General features: G+C 50.7%; 3 protein-coding genes across 5 annotated transcripts in view; 2 read left to right on the top strand and 1 right to left on the bottom strand.

Moving 5' to 3' along the window:
• Positions 1-767, top strand: part of LOC111159817 (lysophosphatidylcholine acyltransferase 3) — a 38976-nt gene extending 38209 nt beyond the window's left edge. The window contains exons 12-13 of the mRNA XM_022522445.1: positions 1-129; positions 377-767. Coding sequence (XP_022378153.1) covers positions 1-117 — 117 coding nt within the window. The 3' untranslated portion in view covers positions 118-129; positions 377-767. The remainder of the gene's footprint in view (positions 130-376) is intronic.
• A 202-nt stretch (positions 768-969) lies between these two features.
• Positions 970-7695, bottom strand: LOC111159741 (EMG1, N1-specific pseudouridine methyltransferase). Of its 2 annotated transcripts, XM_022522319.1 has the most exons (6): positions 7340-7695; positions 2494-2595; positions 2247-2388; positions 1808-1866; positions 1579-1728; positions 970-1243 (listed from the first exon to the last, which is right to left on the bottom strand). In XM_022522319.1, the coding sequence occupies exons 1-6, from the start codon at positions 7505-7507 to the stop codon at positions 1130-1132; spliced, it is 735 nt and encodes a 244-aa protein (XP_022378027.1). In that variant the 5' UTR covers positions 7508-7695; the 3' UTR covers positions 970-1129. The 2 variants fall into 2 exon arrangements, with proteins under 2 accessions (XP_022378027.1, XP_022378028.1); XM_022522320.1 differs by lacking the exon at positions 1579-1728.
• A 35-nt stretch (positions 7696-7730) lies between these two features.
• Positions 7731-12870, top strand: LOC111159816 (prohibitin 2). 2 transcript variants are annotated; one of them, XM_022522443.1, is made up of 10 exons: positions 7731-8022; positions 8187-8271; positions 8551-8630; positions 9983-10167; positions 10593-10722; positions 10822-10925; positions 11342-11419; positions 11808-11884; positions 12336-12341; positions 12520-12870. In XM_022522443.1, the coding sequence occupies exons 1-10, from the start codon at positions 7896-7898 to the stop codon at positions 12545-12547; spliced, it is 900 nt and encodes a 299-aa protein (XP_022378151.1). In that variant the 5' UTR covers positions 7731-7895; the 3' UTR covers positions 12548-12870. The 2 variants fall into 2 exon arrangements, with proteins under 2 accessions (XP_022378151.1, XP_022378152.1); XM_022522444.1 differs by lacking the exon at positions 10822-10925 and having other exon boundaries at positions 7740-8022; positions 11352-11419.
• The last annotated feature ends 4687 nt before the right edge of the window (positions 12871-17557 follow it).

The raw sequence follows: 17557 nt of genomic DNA, 5'->3' as shown, positions 1-17557 counted from the left end.
GTGTACAAATCCGTGTATTTTCTCGGCCACGTCTTCTTCTTGAGCCTACTCTTCATATTGCCTTATGTTCACAAAGCAATGGTGCCAAGGAAAGAAAAGTTAAAGAAAATGGGATAATCTGTTTCCCCGGTGAGTAAATACCGCAATAGCAAAGCTAAACTACCAAGTGACAGGACAGAGCACTAGATTGGGGCTAATAGGCGGGGAGTGTGGGAATCTGGAGTAAATTCCAAGGCAGCCTGGCTTCTCAGAAACCCAACGTGGGGCATAGACTCCTCGAACTTGGGCTTGCCAGGAAGAAGCTGGAAGGATTGTAGACCAGGCACTAGAAGGAGGGCCTCTGACCAACCTGCCCATCAAGTCTCTTCTCTTGCAGGTGGCCTAGAGCGGGGCTGGTGCAGAGATGTTCCCTTTCCACAGCACTCCTGCGCCTCAGAGCACAGAACAGAGAAGCCAGGGGGTGGGAAGACATGGTACTGCGGCCAGCCACGCCTCCACCTAGGGCCAGAGGGGAAGCTCTCGTGGGAGGAGCAGAGGGCCCGTGTCTCCCCTCGGGGCTCCCCCATGCACGTTGCCTTATCTCTCCCCCTCTAGCCAGGATCTGTTGTGTTTTTCTTCTGCCAATTTACTCTGATTGTATATGTGCCGTTACCACCAACCCCCCCCATGGGGGGGAGGAGAGGGTACCAGGCCCCACCTGCTCCACTTTTTTCTACCTTGGAACTGTACCAGATAAAATAAATCACTTCTCTTTGTTCAGTTTTTCACTGCGAGCCCTGCTGACTGCTTTCTTACTGACAGTTCTCTGCACCCACCCTCTTGCTGAAGTAAGCAGGGCTGGCTCCTGGCCCTGTCTGGGACCCGGATACAAACACTGTAACCTCACCTCTTTTCCTGAAGGCTGAGGAGAGTCGCCAGTTCACACCATTAGCTAATGCTCACTTTAGAAACCCTCAAAGAACAGCCAGGTCTGCAAGAACAGTATTTATAGGGTAAACAAATAGCAAATGTACAGCCTCGCTTCCCCAAGCCCCCACAGTCTCGGTGCAAGAAGTTCCCCTCCAAGCAGTGAGCTGAAAGCGGGGTGGAGGGACGGCCACAGTCTTTGTCCCAGAACAAAGCGCTACTGTCAGATGACCCCCCAGACTTCTTCAAAGGCTGTGGTGAGTTTTGCACAGGTGAGGGCTGCAGAAAGGGGGTAGTTGCTGATGGACACCATCTTCTCTGTGTACTCCACATTGACCTAAAAGAGAGAAAGATTTCTGTGTGCTGGCTGTCGCTCTTAACAGGGGAAGCCCTTCTTTGGGGCAGGAAAAACACAGTTGAGCTAGTATTTTGCAGAGCTATTTAATACCAAATTTGTACAAAGGATAAAGAAGGTCCTGACTTGTCACTGTCAAAAATATGCAAGTGGCCCTCAAAAGATACAGCCTGGGACAGGACAAGGAGGCCCCACTGGTCTCCCAGCTTTGTTCTCACCCTGTATTTCCCAAGGTCATCAAAAAATGCCAGCTGTTCTTAGAATTCTATACGAAGCCTCAGCTCGATAAGGAACCCAAGAGTTGAGCCCGACCTTACCTGGCCATGGGCAAAGGCCCCCACCACAAAAACAACAGGGTCACTGCTGGGTACCAACTCTCGTACATCACTGACAACCGGGATGGAGAAAGAAGTGCCAATCTTCATACATCCAACTGGAAAGTGATCTGATACTGGATTCTTAATTACCTAAAGAAAGAAGGGGGGAGGGGGAATCAGCCCCAGAAACCAGTCTCAGAACCCCAACCAGTGGGGACCAATACCTCACCTTCAAGAGCTTCTGGGGCCCATCAGCTGCTCGAACACTGAGTTTGTGTAAAAGCTGAACTGGGAGAGGGGAAAGAGAGTTCAGAGCTAGGTGGTAACCCCATTTCTTCTGCCCAGAAATCTAACCAGAAAAACCCATAGTTAAAGTGGGTTCCCTATGTCCTTCACATCCACACTGCGGTCCTAAAAATGTTCTGAACGAGCAGCTCTGAGCATAGGACTAGCTGGATGAGTGAGTTCCAGCTCCCTTCTTCACTCAGCCAGGAACCCATGCACACCTGGGAAGGTAATGAAGAGCCCCTCCCTGTTCTGGTGTCAGACGTGTTCCCCACTCCCCACCCCACGCTTAAAAAGTTCACATTTCATTTCTCCCATGTCCCCTTCCTCCCTTCTTCACTAGCGCAGGGTTCATTCCGAACATTAAGTCCTAAAGCTCTCACCCATGAGGCCACAAAAGCGGTCAAAGGTTCTGGGAATGCGAGTCTGGGGGTTCACTTCAATCAGCACATTCTTCTGTGTGTGGATGTAAACCTGTAGCAAGCCAGCTCGGTTCAGGGGACTGTCCATCAGCATCAGTAAACTCTGAGGGAGGCAGAAACGGAGGCTTAGTTCAGACTGAAGAGAAGCAGCAGCTGCTGGATCTTCTGCCCAGAGGCTCGGGGTTGCCAGCTCTGTCCCTGGAGTTACCTGGTGAGCTATGTCTGGTCTCACTTCCCCAGGGTCCCGTCCGTTCTTCAACAACACAGACTTGTGCTTGTCACAGTTGAGTAGCTCATAGGTCTTCCCTACCTAAAGAACAGGGACCATGACAAAAAGTAACATAACCTTCTTTTACCTAGACTAGTGGTTCTCCAAGTGTGGTCCCCAAATCAGCATCCTCATAATCACCATCTAGGAACTTGTTAGACAGTCAAATTCTCAGCTCTGCTCCAGATCTCCTGAATCAGAAACTCTGGAGATGGAACCCATCAAGCCCTTCAGAGGGTTACTATGTGGCCACTGACCCTTTCTCCCCTCCCACCATAACTGTTCTTAGAGGGAAAAGGAAAGAAGGACACAGCCTGTGGTTTGACATGCTCTAAACTTCTGCACAACAAAGGAAACCAACAAAACAAGGCAACCTTGGGAATGGGAGGAGGTATTTGCAAATGACATATCTGATAAGGGGTTAATATCCAAAATCTATAAAGAGCTTGCCTAACTCAGCACCAAAAAACAAGCAATCCGATTCAAAAATAAGCAGAGAACCTGAACAGACATTCTTCCAAAGACCTATAGATGGCCCATAGACACATGAAAAGATGATCAACATCACTCTTCAGGGAAAGGCAAATCAAAACCACAATGAGATACATCACCAGCCAGAATGGCTAGTATCAAAGACGAGAACTCAGTGTTGGTGAGGATGTGGAGAAAAGGGAGCCCTGGTGCACTATTGGTGGGAATGTAAATTGGTGCAACCACTGTGGAAAACAGTATGGAATTTCTCAAAAAATTAAAAATACAAGTATCATACAATCCTGTAGTTCCACTGCCGTGGTTACCCAAAGAAAATGAAAATAGTAATTTGAAAAGATCTACGCAGCCCTGTATGTTTATTTCAGTGTTCTATTTATAACAGCCAAGATTAGGAAGTAACCCAAGTGTCCCTTGATAGATAAATGGATAAAGATGTATACTGAGGGGCACCTGGGTGGCTCAGTCAAGCGTCCAACTCTTCATTTTGGCCCAGGTCATGATTCCCTCTTCCTCTGCCCCTCCCCTCTCACCAGGTACCTGTGCACTCTTTCAAAAAAGAAAAAAGTGTATTGAAGAACAGTGGTTTTATATGAAACTGCTTTGTAAACCACAAGTTCCTCAAGTATCAAGCACAAAGCCAGAAATAATCCTGGAATAATAGGGGCATGAGTGAGGGTGGGATGTTATCCTGGGAACACTTGTGTACACTAGAAAAGTCAGCAGTGGGGCGCCTGGGTGGCTCAGTGGGTTGAGCCTCCGCCTTCGGCTCAGGTCATGGTCTCGGGGTCCTGGAATCAAGCCCCACATCATGCTCTCTGCTCAGCAGGGAGCCTGCTTCCTTCTCTCTCTCTCTCTCTCTCTCTCTCTCTCTCTGCCTGCCTCTCTGCCTACTTGTGATCTCTCTCTCTCTGTCAAATAAATAAATAAAATCTTTTAAAAAAAATTAAAATAAAAAATTTTAAAAAAAAAGTCAGCAGCTAGAAATGCAAAACTCAAGATCCGGTCTGATCTATAGCAGCTAAAAGAAATAATTGCAAATTGCAATTTGGAGTCAAGGAGTGTTAAAACGGTTGATTAAAAAGTCTTAAAAACATACCATTAAATAGAAATACCAGATTTGAAAGGCTATATTTTCTGTGCACCAACAGAACATTGGTATATGTCTGGCAACAACTTCAGATATGTAACTAACTAACTGAAATGACAAAAACGTCAGAGTAAGCACACCTCCATGGGACAATCTTAGTTATCAGAGAAAAAGAACCTCTTGAATAGAATAACCCAGTTTCTACCCAGTAGTTATAACTGGGGGTTTTGTTCTTTTGATGAAATAGAGATCAAAACGGTACATGTAGTAATGGTAGGCAATGGTTTATGAAACTTCTGGTATCTTACAGTTGCCTGTGTGTACCCGCTCACAATACAATTTTTTAAATTGTGGTTTGTGGTTAATAAGCTTGAAAACCACTAACTAGAGTAATCAGAGAATGAACATATGTGTATTCATTTCCTATAACAGGTACTGGAGATACAAGAATTTTTTTTAAAGATTTTACTTATTTATTTGACAGAGATCATAAGTAGGCAGAGAGGGGGGAAGAGGGAGAGCGGGAAGCAGGCTCCCTCCTGAGCAGAGAGCCGGACATGGAGCTCGATCCCAGGACCCTGAGATCATGACCTGAGCCGAAGGCAGAGGCTTAACCCACTAAGCCATTCAGGCGCCCCGAGATACAAGAATTTTTAAAACCTTATTCCCTGCCCTCATGGATCCTTCTAGTAGAAGGGACTTGAAACCACAACCAAATTTTGATGAACATTATAAAAGAAAAGTGAACCACTGGGTTCATTAAAGGATTAAAACAGGAAGGCCTGGGGTGCCTGGGTGGCTCAGTGGGTAAAGCCTCTGCCTTCGGCTCAGGTCATGATCTCAAGGTCCTGGGATCGAGCCCCGCATCGGGCTCTCTGCTCAGCAGGAAGCCTGCTTCCCTCTCACTCTGCCTGCTCTGCCTACTTGTGATCTCTCTCTCTCTGTGTGTCTCTCGCTGTGTCAAATTAATTAATTAACTAATTAATTAATTAAATCTTTTTAAAAATATAAAATGAAGAAATAAAACAGGAAGGCCTGATTTACCCCAGGAAGGGAGTCACTTCTATGAGGAAATAATATTGAAACTAGTAACTAAAGAATGAACAGCAATAACAGACTCAATAATTGTTAAATGAATGAACATTAAGTAAGAATTAATGAAGCAAAGAACTGAGTAAAGGGGGCTTCCGTTAAGAGAACATTATGTATAATGGCCTTAAGATATCAGAGAACTTCTTGCTTCCACAGAGTTTAACAAAGGCCAGTGAGTCTCGAGTATAAGGAACAAATGGGAGAGAAGAGGCCCAGTTAGGCTAGTACAACAAGGTAGCAGCACAAGGGAAGGAAAAGATAACAGTACAGATGTCAGCTAGCTGTGAATTCAGTCACCCCCGGAGTACCATTAATGACAATTTGACCAAATTCTTCCAGCATGCTCTAAGAATTTTAATTTGGCTATGACCTTTTCAACTTCTTTTTTTTTTTTTAATTGACTGTATAAGTGAGGCATGGGAGGGGTTGGGACACAGGGAGAGGGAGAGAGAGAATCTTAAGCAGGCTCCATGCTCAGTGTGGAGCGAGATGCATTTTACGACCCTGAGATCATGACCTAAGCAAAAATCAAAGAGTCAGATGCTTACCAACTTGATAAAGAACCTAGAATCAATAACAATAGTAGTAATTCCAAGTGAGAGACATTATTCTAAACTCTTTACTGATACTATCTCCTTTCATCCCCTCAACAACCCAGTAAGGTAGGTACTATCATCCCCATTGAACATATGAAGAAACAAGAGCCCCTTGTGTTTACATGACATCCAGAATTAATGGGCTGGAAATACAGCAAGCAATTAAGTGAGGGATGAATATCAGATCCTATAATTAGAAACATCATTACCTAAAAAAAATGGGGGAAAAAAAGGGCAGGCTTTCTAGACTGCAAGCTTAGTATAGTAAAAGTGGTTGAAGTAAAGATGGAAAAGAATCACAGCATACATTACTATCAAAATAATACTTCCAGGGGCACCTGGGTGGCTCAGTGGGTTAAAAGCCTCTGCCTTCGGTTCAAGTCATGGTCTCAGGCTCCTAGGATCAAGCCCCACATCAGGCTCTCTGCTCGGCAGGGAGCCTGCTTCCTCCTCTCTCTGTCTGCCTGCCTCTCCACCTACTTGTGATCTCTGTCTGTCAAATAAATAAATTAAATCTTTAAAAAAAAAAAAGGGGGGGGGAAAGGCCAATAAAAATAAACTTAAAAATAATAATACTTCCAAAGCACTCTCAAAGTATTAACCCCCACTTTATAAACTGAGGACAAACTTGTTTTCCAAATCAAGATCACACGCTTAAGTATAAAAACCAAGATTAAGGGGTGCCTGGGTGGCTCAGTGGGTTAAAGCCTCTGCCTTTGGCTCCAGTCATGATCCCGGGGTCCTGGGATCCAGCCCCATATTGGGCTCTCTGTTCAGCGGGGAGCTTGCTTCCCTTCCTCTCTCTGCCTGCCTCTCTGCCTGCTTGTGATCTCTGTCTGTCAAATAAATGAATAAAATCTTAAAAAGAAAACAAACAAACAAACAAACAAGATTAAAACCAAAGTATGACTTATAAACCAGGGCTATTTTTTCTAGGTTTACTCACTGGACAAGTTTAGATCTAAAGGGTAAGAGAAATCAAGAGACTGAGAACACTGCACTTTTAAGATAGGGAATTGCTGATTTATTCAGGAAAACGGCCGCATGACAGTTAAAAACAAAAAAAGCTTAAAAGATAATATGACCCAGTGTTTCCAAGTGGATAGTAAATCTAAAGGAGGGTGACAACAAACACATGTAAACGAAATAAAACACAAAGTCCTGACAAGCAAAAGCGTTGGGCGAACTGAGCCGCAGCAACTACCTTTCTCCTTTGTTTAAGAACTTGTCTTAAGGTATGAGACGACCCGATGGACAAACCTCCTCTCCCCTCCCCTTAGATGACGTTATCACAGAATCCTAGTAAATCAATTAGCAGCCAGAACGGGACAGCTGCGGTGGGATTCAAGAAGGATGGAATTAGAGTGATGCCAAGCCAGGATCTTAAACCAAGAGACAGTAAACTACGCCACTCTTTCTCCAAGACGAGGTTTCACTCTGCCTCCCCATCCACTTTGACGCTCAACCCTCGGGGTCCCATCCTATCGATCTATTTCTCCACTTCCTTGTCCCAAATTACCTTGACCGTCTCCAGACTGGCCCCTTCCAGCACCACAATAAGCCTTCGTCCTCCGATCTTGTTTCCCGCCCCGAGTCGGGGCCGCTTGGGAGTCACAGCATCCCAGCCCTCTTCCTGCTCCCCACCGCGCCGTTCACGAGGTTGGAATCTGCCATTGGGCGCAGCCATCTTGCCACCGGACCGGAAATTGCGCTAAGGTCCTTAAATTAAACCTCGGGCTGGTCCTAATCTTAAACTTCCTTCCTGCTGCCATTTTGAAAGTGGGCACTTGAAATGGCAACAGCTAGCAGCCTCGCGCTACTGAAGCTCTTCTGGAAGGGCAGAGTTCCAGAAGGGGGCGGGAACTTCCGAATACGTAATTCCTGTACGCGAAGTTCGGGTCCGCTGTGGGCGATGGGGCGGGTTTAGACGCGAGCGCACTTCCGGTGCCCTTTTTCCCCCGAGCACCTCGCGCCCCGGACCCTCGTGTGAAGGGTGTGATCTCTGAACTGGAGTGGGGTCGAGGTGGGCCGGCACGGGCTTCTGACCTGTGGTGTAGCTGGCCTCAGGATCGGACATGGCCCAGAACTTGAAGGACTTAGCGGGACGGCTGCCCTCCGGGCCCCGGGGCATGGGCACGGCGCTGAAGCTGCTGCTGGGGGCCGGCGCTGTGGCCTACGGCGTCCGCGAATCCGTGTTCACCGGTGAGCAACCTCTGCCAGCTCTCCGGATTCTTCTCATCCCCCCCAGATTCCCTGTCCGGTCCCGCCGGGGCCCCGCGCACACCCACTCCCTTTCCCCGCCCCACTAGAGGCTAGTACATATTCTCAGCAGCGTTTTAGCCTGATCCCAACCCCTCTCCTCACAGTGGAAGGCGGACACAGAGCCATATTCTTTAATCGGATCGGTGGCGTGCAGCAGGATACCATACTGGCCGAGGGCCTTCACTTCAGGTAATGGCGGGCCCAGCGGACTGACCCTGACCCTTCACCCTTGAAAGCCAACCCACCAGTGGCTGCAGTAGGACTTCAGAGAACTCCGCGCTGCCTTTTATTTCTCCTGGACATTGGGAGCTCCCCCAAACTCCTCTTCTCCAGAGGGGGAAAAGAATTTCTCCTTGTCTGTGGTTATTAAGAGGTGGAACAGGCCAAGAAACACGTGGGGAGGAAATACCAGGCAAAACTAATGGAACTGCAGGCTCCTAATACCTGTTCCTGTTCCCTCCCCTGTAGGATTCCCTGGTTCCAGTACCCCATCATCTATGACATTCGGGCCAGACCCCGAAAAATTTCCTCACCTACAGGCTCCAAAGGTAGGTCTGGTCATTTGGTAGTCCTTAGCAGATATCTACATAAAGTAAGCAAGGGAGCCTGGCAGGAGATCCAGGGGCAAGAGGATAGTGTCACATCTCTTGGGCCTTAGTTTCCAAATCTGTAAAAAAGAATTGTAATAAAAGTACCTGCTTCTGGTTAAAGCAATACTTTTTTTTTTTTTTTTTTAAGATTTTATTTATTTATGGGGCGCCTGGGTGGCTCAGTGGGTTAAAGTCTCTGCCTTCAGCTCAGGTCATGATCCCAGGGTCCTGGGATCGAGACCCACATCGGGCTCTCTGCTGAGCGGAGAGCCCGATTCCTCCTCTCTCTCTGCCTGCCTCTCTGCCTACTTGTGATCTCTGTCTGTCAAATAAATTAATAAAATATTTTTTAAAATATTTAAAATATTTAAATATTTTTATATACATATTTATAAATATATAAAATATTTAGATATTTAAAATATTTTTTAAAATATTTTATTAATTTATTTGACAGAGCACAAGTAGGCAGAGAGGCAGGCAGAGAGAGAGGAGGAGCAGGGAACCCAATGCAGGGCTCGATCCCAGGACTCTGGGATCGTGACCTGAGTTGAAGGCAGCCACTTAACCAACTGAGCCACCCAGGCACCCCCAGAGCAGTACATTCTTGACGTACAGTGTGTTCACCCATACCTATCAACTGTCGCCCCCGCTAATGTAAGTTCAGTGACAGCACTGTTTGTCCTTTCTTATTCACTGGCTAGATCAAAGCATTAGTGTAAAGCCTTGTCTTCTTTAACTGCTTGATTAATTCTGTCCACTATTGTCCTCTGTCCTGGGCAGACTTGGTCCCACTTTTCACTGGAGCACCTGTTCCCTTCTACACCGTCCATAGAAGCTGTGTCTTTGAGATTCCCCAGACCCTTTTCTCACACACAGGCATGTACACACTAATTCAAGTAGCTCACCTGTGCTGTACTGTTTTGTACTGTTTTTAGTGCAAATGGCTTAACATTCCCTGAATCCTAGGCCCTGGGGATAAAGGATTCATAAAACACAATCCTTATCTTCAAGTCCATATAGTCTCATAAAGAAGGCAGGTGATTACCATGCAGTGTGAGAGAGCCTACAGTAGAGGTTGAACACAGGACAGAAGCAAAATGAGAGGTCGGCTCTACTGGTTGGAGAGCTGGCAAGTCGACAGGACTTTACAGTGGAAGAGGCTACATTTGGCCTGTCACCTTGCACAGCGCTGCACCAGGTATAGAGAGCGGCATATGGAGGAGAAAACGCTTGGAGAAGGGTCTTTGGCTAAAAGGCCAGGTGAGGACCCTGGAGCCGTGGCCAGCTGCTGCTGACCTCTCTCTCAGACCTGCAGATGGTGAACATCTCCTTGCGAGTGCTGTCTCGACCGAATGCCATGGAGCTTCCCAGCATGTATCAGCGCCTAGGGCTAGACTACGAGGAGCGAGTGCTGCCATCCATCGTCAACGAGGTGCTGAAGAGTGTAGTGGCCAAGTTCAATGCGTCACAGTTGATCACCCAGCGGGCCCAGGTCTGAGCTGTCACCGTATACGTGGCTTCCCACCTTCCTTCCTAGGCCTGAAACAGTGCATATTAGGAAGAGCAGCTTGTTAGAAAAGGGTCACAACCCTAGATCCTTTTTCACCTCAGAGCTGCACTGATGGCCACTGTGGGAAACAGGGCGAGTCAGGATGGGTGCTCAAGCAGTAGGAAGCATGGTGTTTTCTCACACTAGCAAAGTCCAGAGGTACATAGGTTGGAGAGAGTGGGAAATGAGTCACTGTGACCTACTGGAAAGATTGGACCAAATCCCTTCCAACTCAGGTGTGCTAGTTGAAGAACCAAGAAAGGATTGTTTTCTGCCATTTTCTGGAGCTCTGATATTCAGACGATCATAGCAGTCGCCCTCCCTTCCAGTTCTCCAGTCTCTTCATTCCACCCCTCCATGACCCCCAGGTATCCTTGTTGATCCGGCGGGAGCTTACAGAGAGGGCTAAGGACTTCAGCCTCATCCTGGATGATGTGGCCATCACGGAGCTGAGCTTCAGCCGAGAGTACACGGCCGCTGTGGAAGCCAAACAAGTGGGTGAGTTACAGGAGGACTTGGGCCAGGGCTTCTGCAGATGCAGGAGGCAGAACGGGGTCTCTGAGACCTCACATCTGTGACCCCCCCCTCCCACCACAGCTCAGCAGGAGGCCCAGCGAGCCCAGTTTTTGGTAGAAAAAGCAAAGCAGGAGCAGCGGCAGAAGATCGTGCAGGCAGAGGGTGAGGCTGAGGCAGCCAGAATGATATCCTGCTGCAGAGAGAGGTCTCTGCCCAGTCCCTGGAGCATGATGCTTCCTCCTTCTCCCTCCTGGGCCGGTTGATGACACTAAGGCGAATGCGACTCCGTGCTGTCTGGTCCTTGGCTCCCTGGGGGTGGAGGTTTGGAATGGGATCTGAAATCTTAGTGGGGTGCCCGAGGCCTGGCTCCCCACTGTAAGGCAGATCCATAGCACTGCCGGCCTTGCCTCCATTTCTGCTGCTGCCTCCAGTTTCTGGCAGCTGCCCAGGGGGGCCCACAGGTGGGGACCAGGTGGGACCAGGCACGAGGTATCTGAGCGCAACCTTGGATCTGACAGCCCGGAGAAGGGCTGCAGTATTAAGACTGGGCCCGGGGGCTGCAACTGGACTTTGTGTGAACCCTTAACCCCAACCCGCTCACCTGGGAGAAGCCCTGAGTAAGAACCCTGGCTATATCAAACTGCGCAAGATCCGAGCAGCCCAGAACATCTCCAAGACGGTGAGTCTGGGAGCCCCGCGTTCCCCGAAAGGTAGCTGTGAGTCTGGAATCGTTTTAAGTGAAAACACGTTGGAGTGAGGGGATTAGAATCTTGCTTGTTGGGGTTTCAACTCAAACCGGCTTCTCCAACACACTTCCTCCATCACCCATGATTCCTGTGGGCTTCCTGGCCTTTTTCTGCCTCTGTTATGGTGCTGGTACATCACAGTCGGCTCGCTGCTCTGGATCTTTGTGAGCAGAAACCAGGCTATCGCTCGTTGCCGTAGCCCTGTTCCTAACCCACGTGTATTCGATCAGTGGTTCTTCAATTGCAAGGTTGGGGTCCAGGTGTGAATACTAGCATCTAGTATTTTATTTAGCATCTAGTATTTTATTTCTGGCCCTACAGATTGCCACATCACAGAACCGTATCTATCTCACTGCGGACAACCTCGTCCTGAACCTCCAGGATGAAAGTTTCACCCGGTAAGACACACGACTGATACAGTGGGGTGTCACAGAGCATGGGACCTGAGTCTGGTTGCTTGAAAGACACCCTTGAACCAAAGTTACAAATGTGGGTGGTTGACAGTCCCTAGCTTGACTCTCCTAAGATTGGGTTTTATGGGATCAAAAGCATTTGAGCTGTGACGTTTGGTCCTGAGAAGTAGTGAAAGACGATACCCCATACTCTTACTCGGAAGCCCTAAAATTGCTGCTTAAGTGCGTGGAAGGATGCTAGAAAGGAGAGGTGGGAAGTGGTGATGGCCAAGGGAACCAGCCTCTTCTCGGAGTGAGATTCCTGGCTCCACCCATTTGTCTTTTTCTCTTGGGAGCAAAGGAGGATTTAGAGCAGGTGGGGCCTGAAACTGTCAAATCACCTGTGCGTTTCTCTTCTCTTTTGTTTCCTGATCGTCTGGTGACCTGGTATCCACAGGGGCAGGTAAGGTGTTGTCACCTCCTTGTTTCTCTGGGTTCTCTCAGCTCCTCTCCCAGCAACTGCCTCTTTCCCCACTGCATCATCACACACGCCCCCTCGGGGAGGAGGGAGTGGCCAGAGGTGCTCAGCCTCTCACATTTATGTTCTCTAATAGTGTTGTCTGTCTGTCCCATTTCCACAGTGACAGCCTCATCAAGGGTAAGAAATGAGCTTGGTAACCAGGAATTCCACTCCCGGAGAAGTGGATCTGTTCCTCCCCTGGTTTTCTAGGAGCCAGCTTGGGGTCCAGCACACCCCCCATCCCACCCCAGTATCACGTGATGGTCCCTCCTGCATCTGTCCTCCCAACCCTTCTTGGATGAACAAAGCCTGACCAGTTTCCGGAGCAGTGATACTGCTCCTCCCTGTGTTGGCCGGAGGTGTTGGGACGGTGTGATTTCAGAGTGATTGCCTACAGCGTTGGTTCCTCCCTCCAGGTCGGGAGGTCATAACCATCATCCCAGGAATTCTCAATAAATTTTTATTACTTAAACTGAAGTCTCTTTGCGTCTTATGTCTGAGCTGGTTGAGGTGAGGCACGCATGCGTGGGTTCAGATCACGCACTCCTGGGTCTTTGTATCTGCCAGCAGGGGGCGCAAAGATTCTAACCATGGCGGTTAAGAAAGCGTTAAGGGCCAGACAGGGCCCTGCTGCTCACCCTCAAAGCCCAGCTGAGTCAAATCCAAAACAGGACCCAAGCTGGGAGCAAAAGGTCCTCAGATCCCGTGGCCCAGCTGCCCTTTTCACTCCACCCTCCACTTCTACCATTTCGCCAACGTTTATTCACCAACATTTCCTTTTTCAAGGCTGGAACAGCTGTGGCTTTGCTGAGCTAGACCAAAAAAATCTGATGACCCTAACACGAGCTGGTTCCTTGGTAACAAGTTTCCATGTCACTGTGAGGGACTCCAAAAGCCTAGCGGATCATGTTCCTTGCTGGGAGCTACCCACATTTGATTTCTCAGTCGCCAGATGTGAGAAGCTGTTTGTGGAACAAGGTTTTACCTATGGAGGTAGGCTCTTCATGCCAGTAGCCTTGAGCTCTGAACAGAGCAGGTGCCTCTTTTCAGTCCCTAGCCGGCTACCTCATACCGGTCCCAAGACACCGCTTGACAACTCAAGCACCAGAGAAACAAAGCCACGGCTTCCCATCCCTTATCTTTATAGGGAGACGGGGAACATTGGGAACCATTAGCACTGGGGGCAAAAGTATGTGCAGGAATTAGAGTACATGGTAGGGGAGGACATAAGTCTCCCAGGGTTAGGGATTCGTCTTCCGTTTCTCCCGGATCCTTGAAGAAAATTAGATTACCTAATGTTCCCCTGCTCTGCAGGTAAGTGTCGTAAAAGGGACAGGGAGATGAAGCACGTATGGCTTCCCACTCCTCAGGAGCTAGGAGCCCAAGATTAAATCGACAACCAGACAAAAGACAGGTCAAGTGACCTCAATCAGTCCACCACGAGTTCCTATGCACACTTTATTTCTTTCCCCTTCCCACGGCGGGAAGAGAATGCAGGTACCCGGTGAAGGACTATGTTTCCAAGTCCTGCTGCGGCTCCAGGGGCAGCCATTTTGTCTCCTCCCCATTGTTCCCCCTTTCTAGTGATTTGTACCCCCCACCCAGAGGGGTAAAGGTCAGAGGTGGTTCATCAGGAGGCCTCCATGGTCTTCAGGGTTCCCTGAAGGTCACTGCCGAGGGAGCCGGCCCGGGGGCCATCTTTACCAGACAGTGTTAGGAGCTTCACGATTAGACCATCCAACACTGTGCTGGAAGATGGACCCAGAGCCGGCGGACACGAGGCTCCCGGCCACAGCTGACCCGTTGTTACCGGGACCCTGGCCACAGGCCAGGTGAGGTCTCTTGAGAGTGTGCGAGCCAAGCCCAAGGTTAGCGGTGGGTTCTGGATCCACCAGATGACAAATCCCACTGGCTGGGGGGGGGGGGGGGGCTCGGGGCCATTGTGTCCCTTCAGTGGGCAGCCAGCCAACCCGACAGCCACCTCTTCTGCAGCACCCTTCACTCAAGATGAAGGGGCTTCCATGGTGTGCGGGGAGGTTCCGGAGAGGGGATTGCGGCCATCGGGAGGAGCCCGGGGGGCCTGAGGCGATAGATGTCGCTGACACGGAGACAGGGGCCTCCATCATTACCCGGCAGTATTAGAGACTCCCAACCAGCACCCAAACACTGCTGGGTAAGACGGGGGCCCCCACCCAGCCTGCCCACCTCTGGGCCTGGCAGTCCTCCGCCCAGGCTCCCTGTGGAGAGGCTGCAGAACCTTGGCTCCCATCCCCCCACCACCCGAGTCCCTGGAGACACTTCCGGGTGAGCCCTGCAGCCCGCCACCAGCCCCACCCCGAGCTGCGGAGCCCGGGAGACCCAGGCCGGTCTTCCTCAGCCCCCTGCCCACCTGTTCTCCGCCTTGGAGCCCCTTCCCCCGTAGCCCACACAGCTTGTCCTGTACCCCCCTTACACACACTAATTCATCAGCCCTCAGCCCCGCTCTGTGGTCCCTAGCTCGTCCCCAAACTCCCTCTCCCAGTGGCCAGTTACCTGTCATCGGGCCGCCTGCCCCATGCAGAGTGAGTGCTGAGGAGAGGAAGGGGAGTGAAGGCCCAAGATTCAAAGGCCTAGAGCCCGCCTGCCCCAGCCTCCACTCTTCCTCCTTCCTTCTCCGCCTGCCTGGCAGCGCAGGCTCCTCACCTGGGCCCCGCCCGCCGCCCCTGCGCACAGGTGTGTCCTCCTGCCATAGGCTGCCCCCCCACGGCCTTAACCCCTTCCCTCCCATGGCCAGCCCTAGGCACCTCCTCTGAGGCGCTAGCTAGGCCTCGCTAGGCCTCCCACCCTTTTCCACACGTCCCCTCTCTCCTACCTGCCTCCTTTGCCCCTGGGCCTACACTGGGAGCCCCGTCTCCAATGGGAAAAGAGAGGGGCTCTCTTCCAGCTCCTTTGGCCTCTCCCCGTGGCTAGCCCCTTCTTCTGAGGCCTCCCACCCGGCCCAGGGCTAGAGAGCCCTGAGGTCAGCGAGGGCTCAGCTCGGCGTGGATTGGGTTGTGCCCCTAGCCTGTGCTGGGCATCCCTGCCTGTTGAAGAGAAGGCAGGGCTCAGCGGGGCGCCCCTTGTCCTCAGCCCTAGTGATGGGGAGCCCACCCCTCCGGGAGGCCAGAGCTGGCCAGGAGCACCAGCACGGAGCCTACCCATTACAAACCTCACAGGCGTCCTGAGGGGAGAAAAGGCCACTGCTGTGGGGGAGGGGTATGGCGGAGGGGTGGGCCGTGCCCCTTCAGGGCAGAGCTGTTCCTGGACCCACCTCAATGCCCTGGGTGCAAGTCCCAGCCCACAGGCAGTTAGCCCTGGGGTGGTTAGAGGGGTGGGACCCGCCTTTCTTTTGTGCAGCTCTAGCCGTTGCTGGGAGAGAAGCCCTGAGGCCCACAGGTGATGCCCCACCCACCCATCCCCAGGAGGCCAAGGGCTCCAGGGCCTATTGTGTGGCCCAATCCAAGCTCTCCTCTCCCTCTCACTCTGTCTCCTTTGTTTGCGTCCTTCTTAACACCATCCGTATGTAACTGAGGCCCATGGCCCGTTTCTGGGTCTGTCTCCTAGCTCCACAGCGATGGGAACTGTCGTGCCCACACCATGCCCCCAGGACGGCTCCAGTGCCTGGGACACACTGGACACCTGGCAACACAGCACATGCCAAAGACAGTGAAGGGGGACTGTCCCTTGGCCTCTCCTGCAACGGGGACCCTCACAGGCTTCACGGGCGAAGAGACGGGCTTTTCCAATCAAGAGAAAGCCTCAGCCCAAGGACAGAATCTCTGGTGACTCACCCTGGACACAGGACCGGGAGGAGGGGACAAAAATAAAACAGTCGGTCAGGAGCTCAAGGGTGGAGCTGGCGGCTATGGAGAAGGGAGGAGCGAGACGCTCCGCCGGGAGTCCCCAGGAGCCTGCGGAGGGAGGGGCGGAGGCGGCAGGGGCTAGGACTGCACTTCCTGAGCTCTGAGATCTAGAAGTCAGGGCCAGAGGCGTGCACGTGTGTCCATTCAGGGGGACCCCAGCTGTAGCTCCAGGAGCGTGTGCTCTGGAGCCAGATGGTCTCACTGCTCAACAGTTCTGTGCCTGCGAGCAAGTCATGGGTGGTCGATCTGTGCCTCAGTTTCCACCATGGTGCAGTGGAAATCACACAGCCACCTAGATTGAATGTGTAGTCTTTGAAACAGTGCCCCGACCCATGACAAGTGTGGAATGAGTTATCGTTGCCGGTTGCGACCTTCATCCCTTATCTCAATGATCTTCAGGACCACCCTGTCAGGAGCATCGGGCTTCATTTTATTGTATAGATATATGGGGTTTTTTTAAATTTTATTTATTTATTTGACAGACAGAGATCATAAGTAGGCAGAGAGGCAGGCAAAGAGAGAGGGGGGAAGCAGACTTCCCGCTGAGCAGAAAGCCCAACGCAGGGCTCAATCCCAGGACCCTGGGATCATGACCTGAGCCAAAGGCAGAGGCTTAACCCACTAAGCCACTCGGGTGCCCCAGATATGTATTTTTTTTTTTAATTGAAGTACAGTTGGCACAATGTTATATCAGTTTTGGGTGTACAACATAGTGATCCCACAAGTTGGGACAGCAGGCTATGCTCCCCACAGGTGCAGCCACCACCTGTCACCACGCAACTATTACAACACACAACTATTACGACACCATTGACTGTATTTCCTGCACTGTACCTTTTCTTTTTAAGATTTTATTTATTTATTTGACAGAGATCACAAGTAGGCAAAGAGAGAGGAAGGAAAGCAGGCTCCCCGCTGAGCAGAGAGCCTGATGCGGGACTCGATCCCAAGACCCTGGGATCATGACCTGAGCTGAAGGCAGAGGCTTTAACCCACTGAGCCACCGAGGCACCCCTGCACTGTACCTTTGATCAGTCTCCACGTTAAAGGAGAGACTGAGGAGCCCAGCCCTTGGCCACACTCCTATGTTAAGCAGTGTCCAGAACAGGGTCTGACTGTGAAGGCTGAGCTTTAATGTACGCACGTGTGAAAACACACACACACACACACACACACACACACACACACACACACACACGCAGGGCTCCCTGCTCACCTCCCTCTTTGTCCCCTTCTGAGCCCCTCCCATGCAAGCATTCAGAATTAGAGACCCCCACA

Source organism: Enhydra lutris, unplaced genomic scaffold, assembly GCF_002288905.1.
Source record: "Enhydra lutris kenyoni isolate GAN:26980312 unplaced genomic scaffold, ASM228890v2 scaffoldscaffold69, whole genome shotgun sequence".
In the NCBI taxonomy this organism is placed as follows: Eukaryota; Metazoa; Chordata; class Mammalia; order Carnivora; family Mustelidae; genus Enhydra; species Enhydra lutris.
The sequence above is the reverse complement of the archived record's forward strand: the minus strand, read 5'-3'. Positions and strand labels throughout refer to the sequence as shown.

Coding starts and splice junctions, on each gene's coding strand:
- LOC111159741 (XM_022522319.1), bottom strand. CDS start 7,507: ATGGCTGCGCCCAATGGCAGATTCCAACCTCGTGAACGGCGCGGTGGG. Junction 2,596..7,339: donor CCAGTCTGGAGACGGTCAAG/GTAATTTGGGAC, acceptor CCTGTTCTTTAG/GTAGGGAAGACCTATGAGCT. Junction 1,244..1,578: donor GGGCCTTTGCCCATGGCCAG/GTAAGGTCGGGC, acceptor TCTCTCTTTTAG/GTCAATGTGGAGTACACAGA.
- LOC111159816 (XM_022522443.1), top strand. CDS start 7,896: ATGGCCCAGAACTTGAAGGACTTAGCGGGACGGCTGCCCTCCGGGCCC. Junction 8,631..9,982: donor CTCACCTACAGGCTCCAAAG/GTAGGTCTGGTC, acceptor CCTCTCTCTCAG/ACCTGCAGATGGTGAACATC. Junction 10,168..10,592: donor TGATCACCCAGCGGGCCCAG/GTCTGAGCTGTC, acceptor CATGACCCCCAG/GTATCCTTGTTGATCCGGCG.